Source organism: Harmonia axyridis, chromosome X (genome assembly GCF_914767665.1).
Source record: "Harmonia axyridis chromosome X, icHarAxyr1.1, whole genome shotgun sequence".
Lineage (NCBI taxonomy): Eukaryota > Metazoa > Arthropoda > Insecta > Coleoptera > Coccinellidae > Harmonia > Harmonia axyridis.
This window is the reverse complement of record NC_059508.1, coordinates 21782161-21791322: the sequence shown is the minus strand read 5'-3', so window position 1 is coordinate 21791322 and position 9162 is coordinate 21782161. Positions and strand designations below refer to the sequence as shown.

General features: G+C 33.6%; 2 protein-coding genes across 2 annotated transcripts; both read right to left on the bottom strand.

Annotated features, from left to right (window-relative positions):
- Window positions 1–214: 214 nt before the first annotated feature.
- On the bottom strand, window positions 215–1704 carry LOC123685954. The gene is made up of 2 exons (XM_045625855.1): window positions 1561–1704; window positions 215–719 (listed from the first exon to the last, which is right to left on the bottom strand). Exons 1-2 carry the CDS (start codon window positions 1694–1696, stop codon window positions 271–273), a joined length of 585 nt encoding a protein of 194 aa, XP_045481811.1. The 5' UTR covers window positions 1697–1704; the 3' UTR covers window positions 215–270.
- An 11-nt stretch (window positions 1705–1715) lies between these two features.
- Window positions 1716–6004, bottom strand: LOC123686620. The gene is made up of 5 exons (XM_045626855.1): window positions 5786–6004; window positions 5470–5595; window positions 5384–5413; window positions 1795–3243; window positions 1716–1748 (listed from the first exon to the last, which is right to left on the bottom strand). The coding sequence occupies exons 1-5, from the start codon at window positions 5879–5881 to the stop codon at window positions 1716–1718; spliced, it is 1734 nt and encodes a 577-aa protein (XP_045482811.1). The 5' UTR covers window positions 5882–6004.
- Window positions 6005–9162: the final 3158 nt, after the last annotated feature.

The window sequence follows — 9162 nt, the reverse complement described above, 5'->3', positions numbered from 1 at the left end:
CATTCGACTCATATTGTTTATTATTCGGCAGTGTGAATAAATTAATCTTGGGGTGGAAAAACGATTGCTTTATATTGAATAATAATTATTCTCGAAGAAAAATTCGGATAGGAATATCAAATGTAATTCAAAAAAAGAATAATATGCCTGGTCAGCTCTAGAATCCCCAATATCCTGACTGAGGAAAAAGAAGAAGAAAAAATGAAACCTCGTCTATTCGTGAACCTTTATTCAAGAAAAAACTATTGAAATTGATACAATTTTTCAATTTTAACCCTTACATTTAAGGGTATATACATTCTGTATGAAAACCTTAATTTTAAGCCAGTCCTTGTTCTTCAATAATTCATTATTCTGGCTTATGAGTTTTTCACACTCGATTCTTTTGGGTGGTACTTTATTTCGGATATTGGTTTGGAAAAATTCTTTAACAACCTTCTTCTGTTCCTCTGTCCACGGCGTTCTTTGAATTTTGTTGTTTTTTCTCTTATTCTTTCTTTTCAGAACCTCATCCTTCTGGTTTTCGTTCTCAGATTCTTCTCTTCTTTCAATGTTAATCTGCCTACTACTCCTTTCAAGTGTTTCGTAGTCCATATTAATATCATCATTCACATCGCTTGGAATGGCATCTTCATCTGGTTCTAGTTCATCTTCTAGGTTCTGTTCCAAATCAACTTCGATTTCATCAAGAGTTTTCCCTTTGAAAGAAGCAGATGTACCTGAAAATATTTCATGACATGCTTTATAATTCTTGTATGAATTTAGCTCTGAAGTTTATTAATCTGGGCTAATGCGTCTAGATTTAACAAAATGAATGAATGAATTCCATTGAATCGGTTTTTAATCATCCGAATGAAATTTTTTCAATGCGAAAATGTTTGAGTATTTCAAATTCATAAACCAAATTAACTGATTTGAAGGATGATAATCTTTCGAAAATCTGGCAAAATTGTAGACACTATACTAGATACAGAACTTCAGAGCAAAATCGAAAAGAGGACAGAATCTAAGTCTGACATATCTCGCTTAGTAAAAGAATTCAATAAACAATCTCAGATATGACTATTTTGTTTCGAAATTGGGTTACTACTCGTTTACCTCACCTGGTTTCAGAATGAAAATAGTTTATTCGCGCTCTTTTAGTGCTTTTTTTTGGGAATTGAAGATAAACGGTACACACAACTTACAACAAAAAATCCATGAAATTTTTTTTAAATTCAAATTGCTCTGAAAAGCTCTCATTATTTTCATTCTGATATCAAATACATTAATTCACCACCAACAATATTAATCATCATTATTTTACAAATATGCTTATGCATGCATGGTAGGTATAGATCAATTCTTTCTTTATCATCATTTCTTCTTCAATCATGTTGCCATGTGAGAAGTACTGTATTATATAATACTATTTTTGGGATAAAATAATAAAATTCCACGTAGAGATTGTTTCGTAAGTGATTTCTGAACTGCAATGATAAGATAATTGACCAATTTAGTATTGGCTTACTAATAGTTGCAATAATATTTTCAATGAGTTATGTGTTTCAAATACATTACCTTGTTCCATGAGGAGCAAAATTTTCACAATTTTAGATGATTGGTAAACGTCATCAGGCAATCTATAAGAATTCTTATGGGTTCCAGGAGTGTGTCCCATAAATGTTGATAATTGCTCCAAGTCCGAATCCGTCATGCTGAATATCTGTGCTTCCTTAGTCTCGTAGATGTAAGTGCATCGTGTCTTTCTGCCCCACAGGCTTTTGCATATTTCGCTAGAACCTTATAACCCACGATATGTGAATCGCTGTCAGGAAGGGCGAATAAAAATCTGTTTTCCTCTCTGACAAATTTGTGTCTTATTTCATTCATTATTGAGATGTCTTTCTGAACTTCTGTGCTGAATAGGACAGGAACGCCGCGATTTCTCTTTCCTCTTATAACAATTCTCTTGAATCGATTCATTAAAATTTTTTCCGTAGGTGAAATAGCATCGGAAAATTCTTCATAATTTTGTCTTTTGGATGATTGATTATATAAATCGATTAATAGTCTCTGTAATTCTCCTGGCCTCTTTCTATTAAGTAATAACACCCTACAATAGACAGTTTCAGTTAAAACTTTGTATGCCGATTTGTTTTCATTTTCACTACTTAATTTTTGTTTGGCTTTATCAGCTTCACTAGTCAGGTAATTTTTCATCAGTTTCAAGTCTTTGGCTAAGGGTATGATGGTTATTTTATTCCATCTTTTTATGTGCAGATTATTCGATGCAACGGTTGAGATATCATACCTCCAGTTGGCTTCAATGAGCTGTGCGAAAGTTTTTATTGCCGATTCAGCGTTTGCTGCAGATACCGTTGCATAAATATGTTTTCTTTTTAGAGCGAATACTATTGCCAAGTCACAACATTGCTTTAATGAAGTTGCTATGTTCATGGCGAATGTTGGCGACAGAAAACATTCTGTAGACTTATCATACTTAGCACAAAGTTTGGTAGCTGTTACAACTGTGTCATAATATTTAGGTTGGAGCATATCCATCATTGTGTTGATTGATTTATCGAGTTTCTTGGCTTCGATTAATAATCGGGAGAGTTCCCTCATTTTTCTTGAAGTCACATTTATGAAATGCTTCTCTCGGTGAACCCTCAAATAACGTGACCCAAAAGCACAAATAAGTGCATCTTGTTGGGCAACTATAGACACTTTATCAGGCCTCATTCTAGGAAATACTTTGTCACGTAAATCAGGATCTGTTTTATGATTTTTGAAGTATAATGCTGAAGTGGAGCTTATGTTATTCTCCAAGTGAGGATTTTCTGTGCACCTCTTCTTGTGTGGCCACAACTGCTTACGAGAGTAAAATCCGAGACAGTAAAGGCAAGGCAAATATTCACTGGTATCTCCACCTGGTGGTTTTTTCATCGGCTTGGAACATACCTCGGAATTTCTCAAATAATTTCCTTTTTTTCTTAGGCTCGTTATTAGATTTTTTCTTTCCTTACTCTTCCCAGGCTTCGCAAGTAATCGCTGCACCTCTATCTCAGCTGAGTGACATCTTGCAATGTGTCTACTAAAATTAAGAACCTCAGTCTCACAAAAGTAGCAATTGTCCCTCTCAGGTGCCTTCTTTTTATATTTTTTTTTCTGTTTCATATTTTTTTCTTTTTCCACAATTTCCAAGTCCTTTGCTTCAGAGGTCGTGTCGAAATTAAGTATTTCAACTGGTATATCTGAATCCTGGAAGAAGTACCAATGAGATAAGGTGTGTCAATTTGAAAAAGTACCACCGTCAATATCTCGATCCCCATGCAAAAACAGAAAAAACGCATAAAGAGATAAAGTTTAGTTCGTAGGGATTTTTCCAATCAATTTGTATCAGCCCTGCAAAAGTGAAGACATCAAACCCTAAAATCTTAAATGAAAAGGTGGTTACGTGTCACCTTGTTTCAACCGTAATTATAATGCCTTCTTACAAAAACGAAACACTGGCCCTTCCTTGTCAGAACTTCCGAAAAATAAAAACGGTAGCATACCTAGTTACGATAGCAAAAGTTGCAATTACTATAAAAGATTTTGAAAATGTTGTTCATTATTTCGTAGACAAAAATTCGAACCTTAGGTTTTGAAAAACTTGAATTCCTCGGCTTGCAGTGCCTTTTCTTACATTGAATTCATTTACATCTCTGGGATGTGTTTTATACCCAACCACCTTCAAATGTCTCCGGAAAAAGAATTCTAAGGGTGGTAAAAATGGGGAGTGTAGTGAACATTCTACCAATCCAATTCGCTCAAAATTCCATTTTTTTTTTCGGAATTACTAACCATAAACGGGATCACCTTTGAAATAAAGTGACATTTAAAGCCCTTCCTATTCAAGATTTTAGCTGTTGCATGCTCACAGGGTTGATACAACTGGATTGAAATCTACCGTATAAAATGTTTCCCATGAAATCCTAACCTAGTTCTTTTTGCATTTTTTCTGATTTTTCATCATGGCCGAGATATTAAAAGTGGCACTTTATTAAATGGACACACTGTATATAACTTTTATTCATTTTGTGGAAACTCAGAAAGTTTTAATGATGAAAAATCATTCTAATGAAGTAAAGGAAAACTGGAATTGGGGGCATTCCACGTGAACGAGTCAGAAAAAAAGGAATGTTCTGAAATTTATCAATATTTGGTTCAATTCTAGTTGTTAAAAAAAATTATGAGAAGTCCTGTGCAGAAAATTTTGAGCAATCGTTCATTGCACTATTGCCACAAAATTTTGTATGAGGCTGATGATTGGTGTTAAATATATGACTGTGAAATTTCAGCATGATCAAATACACAATTTTATGATTATTTGAAAAATCGATAATTTAAAAAAATTTAATTCCATGGTTCTGATCATGCAATCCCTCTGATATTTTGCATGTGCCAATTGATTTTAGTTGTTAAAAAAATTGATTTTTTTTTCGATATTTCAATTGAATTTTCTATGGTTCTGGTAAAGCGATTGCCACATAATTTCGTATGAAGCTTGAAATGGATATGGTACAAATGACCTCAAAATTTCAATTTGATGGGTTCAGTATTGTCTAAGATATTGAGGGAACAAAATTTCGAATGCCCACTTTTATGGAACACCCTGATTATTTTGGTCGTTGACGAACACAACCGCGGTACTGAAAATTTCCAGTCTCTAGGACATTTCCTTTGACAGTAATCGTGTAAACGGACGGCCCTACGGGCGAAATTGAATTTGACTACGGATTCTTCATCAGTGAATCGAACCTTGTTGTTTGAGATGAGACCATTATCGGTTCGAAAATCGAAAATAACAGACATTTAGGCATAACGATTATAGCACTCGTTTAAATAGAACGAGCACTCAAAAAGCGAAAACACAATATTTTTTTCTCTGAGTTGTCCATTTTGGGTATTGAGCTTTTGGAAAAGATCGTTCTTTATTCTATACAAAACCGCAAATGAACATTTCAAAACAATTTTTCGAAAATTTGATCAATATTTTTTTCTTTGTTGTATTTTGAAATCAGCTTTAAGTAATCTTGTAAGCTCGAAATACCACACAGGTTTTTTTCAAAAGCTCCCCACTCCACCGACTGTTAGAAAGTTTGGTTTTCGTATAGTCCGTTGTTTTCGTTCTTGAAAACCTCTTGGCGTTCATTGATCCCTCAGAAAAAATATTTTGTTTCTACTCATCCCATTTTACCAGTATGGCAGTATGGAAGTTTACATAATACAACTAGCACTTTTCGAGTGAGGAGTGCTAGTTGAATCATACTCAAAATATTAATATGTGCATATGAGAGAATAAAAATTACCATAATGAAAAAAAAATGTAACATGCTACAGAGAATGCTTCACTAACCTGGGAATTGCAATTATCCTCATTCGAGATCTGAAACATGAAAGCAGTCGTATGAAGTTGCAAAATCTCAAAAAATATTCATATACCTCAAAACTGGACGGAACGTAGTCAACGTCTAAATCCGAAAAGGATAAAGAATAAGACAAGTTTTCTTGGACTCCAGCATCATCTGCCTCATTTTCATTCTCTGGGATTTTTTCAACAAATTCCATCTAGAAAATCGAAGACTTTCAGTTCACATATAAAATCGATAGATCAATATAAAATGATCAATACAAAATTGATCGATTAATTTTTCTAGAGGATATGACAATATTGATACACTGTCACATTGAACTGAGTTCTGATTCTCGATTTAGTTCCATTTTCGAATAATGAATTGCAATTTTCTAAGAAGCTTACCTCTTTTGGTACTTCAAAGTCAGAGTTTTTGAAAGATTCTTTAGGGTCAACATTACAAAACTTTCTCCATGAATTGTTTTTCAATTCTTCATTCATTTTTAGGTCTGCTTCTCGTTCTCCTAAAGAAGTGCAAAGCCAAAATGAAAAAAAAGTTCCGAAAAAGAAAAATATGATGTGAAAATTATCCTTTCATTCTTCAGTAATTAGACATTCTCATTCCATTTTTATTTGGAAAATGAAAGACAATGCAAGCCGGCTAGACTAACAACTTCGTTTAGCCATTATTTGGTCATTTCTCCAAATTCAAAATAGTTTAGGAAATGAAAATTTGTCGAAAGTGATCATATTACTTTGCGAATAATTTTTCCATGTATAGTGTTTCCGAATACCACTCGAGATAAAATCTCAGCAGGTGAAATTTCTCGATTGTTATATTTCAAAATTTCGATAAAACGTCTTCCGCGAAATTGCTAAGCAATATTTATTGCCTATTTCCATATTAAAATCGAGAAACTTTGGGTATAGACTATGGAATTTGGTCTCTGTTGGTATTACATAATATTTCTCTCCTCTTATATGTTATTATTATATGTTTTCCGAAATTATAATAAAATAGCTACTTACCCAATGCGCTCGATAAAATTTTTCGTGCTCTGGTTAGGTGGCGGTTCATCTTGCACTTTCTTATACCTACACTCCCACAACACCACTGAAACGATATCATAGGAACTCCTCAATTCCAGATCTTTTCCCGCTAAAATTTCGCATTTTTCCGGTTTAGTCCGATCCAAATTAATAGGAATCATCGTAAGAATTCAAATGATGCAATGCCGTATTTGTTTCTTTCAAATGTTCTAGTTAGGGTTTGTTGTTCAATGTTCTAATATAAGAACAGTTTCTGTTTTGAATCATGTTTCCGTTTTCGAATATTTCTCAGAGAAATTCATCAACATAAATTAATTCATAATAACATTTTGTTATATATGGACGTCCAAAAAGCGATCCATGAAAATACACCCTAATGAAATGGACGTCGAAAAAGCTGACTCTGTACGGAGTATATACAGTAGTCGGACCTGTTGATACACTCATTTAAGAGCTGGTAAATTCCAATCAAATTAATAAGAGGGTTGTGAAAGAACAAAAAAGAATGTGGGGATGCATACTTTCTAAAATATTGAAATATTCATAAATGATAAGATTTTTCTGGATGAAAAAATAGTATCTTATGTCAGTATATACTGCTTACATCAAATTCCATTCGATAAAATTCAGCAAGCAGAGACTTTTTTAATTCGTTCGGAAGATGTAAATCCAAAGTTATCAGAAAAAGCCGTACATGTATATATTTGACTATTAGGAATAGTGTGATAAGATATGTGTATAGTTACGCTAGTAACGGAATATCATAAAAAAAATAAAAACATACGAATAAGTCGAAAGAATGTTTTCCCCAATTCTGATTAATCAAAATAAATTAATATATAGATCTATACAAGTGCCTCTATAGATTCTTTGTAGTTTTGTTCAAAAACCCTAAATCTCTCATTTGGTTGCAATTATTGAATTGATGTATGTCGTCAAATTGAGATTGAATTGGAAATTTATTCATATTGGTCCCTATATTTTCGCCTAATGTTATTCCAAGAATTAGTTGTATCACATTTTTTTTTTCGTGAAGATGTATAAGCAATAGAATTTAATATATTGTGTTATAATTCATGACCGATCGGAGCATTAATGTATATCAATTCCAATGTGGGTTGAGAATGATGAGATACTAATTCTGAGACAACGTTTTTTTCGAACTAACCATTGAAGTTGATGAACTTTGAAATTTCAACGAGGAAAATATTATATGTAAAAATTCCGTGTTACGGTGATAATTTACGAACTTTTCCGAAACGACTCGACCAATTTTTATGAAAATGTAGTTTGTAGGTATGAAAATAGTCCGCGAGGTATACAGGGTGGAAGGAACGACTTCAAAACTTTCAGCGTAGAATTAAGATTCAAAAAGGAAAGATGAATTCATGAACGAGTAGAATCAAATCAATAGCCCTCAGGGTATTCAAATTGGATTTATCTTTTTCCCAATATAGACAAACGCGCAAAAGCTTCTGATTTCAGGTCAGTGCTTCTTTATTTTTTTTAAATTATCGCCATCAATAGATATGATTATTTCTATGTACTCCTCACACGTTAATTATATTGATGAATATGGATATTGCTTCAATAATATTGACCGTGTGAGGTAGCCTTCAGGAATAAAGGATATATTACTTTCGAAAATACATTCAATCTAGAGAATCAATGATTCGAGTTGTTTGTTTTTATCGACGGTCATTCCAATTTCTGTGATAGATTTTTCTACCACACCCTTATTATTTGTTATTTTCCATTTAATATCAATAATATTTAAAAAAAATAATTTATATAGCAGATCAACAATTTCCATAAAAAACAAAGATATCAATTAAACATCCCATAACGGTTGGTCGTTATGAAATTCACGAAGTTAGTTAATCTATATACTATCATCTCCTTTCTGTCTCTCACATCATCATCACTTCATCACACGGTGATATGTGGATAGACGATTTTCGTGAGTATTCATAAATGCAGCTCCAAGCACTTCATCGAGAAGCCACGCTACGCATGGAAAACAGTTTTTTTTAGATAACAAAGTATAACGGACGTCCCTTGATCGCACTGTATAAGAATTATTATGAGACTATGTTGCCAAACTTTATGTCGTCAAATGCTCTCAATATGAAACGGGGAAGATGTATATAACATATACGCGAGAGGTAGTAGTCAGCGCTACGGTCGTTCGTTGTTTGAACTGAAATATACGATTTTGTACACGATGAGAATACCTGACGTCATCGGCAAAAATTGACATACGCACTCAGGACGTGCCATGAAGTCATAATACATTGAGAATTGGGCAAAACAATTCGACGTCCGTATATCGGACGTCGGATTGCAAGAGGACGTCGAAATGATGGTAAAACGACAATGTAGGGCTCTCCAAAGGCGGTTTAATGTATATATATATATATATATATATATATATATATATATATTTATGTCGATGCGTGCATTGCTGGACCGAAACGTCAGTCCATGCGTCAAACGCTGGACCGAGCGCGTTATTGCTGGACGTCCAGCAATGAACACCACATTTTCATATGTCTAGGCGTGTATAGCTGGACTTTGTTTTTCTCCCACCCAAATTCATCAATTTCGCTGTGTTGCCATATTGTTTCATGGCAAATTTTTATTTACTAGGGGTTTAGTGTGCGTTTATCGTTGATGCGGTTTGGTACATACAAGATGTTTTCAAAGATTCAAGATCAAAAATGCACAGAAAT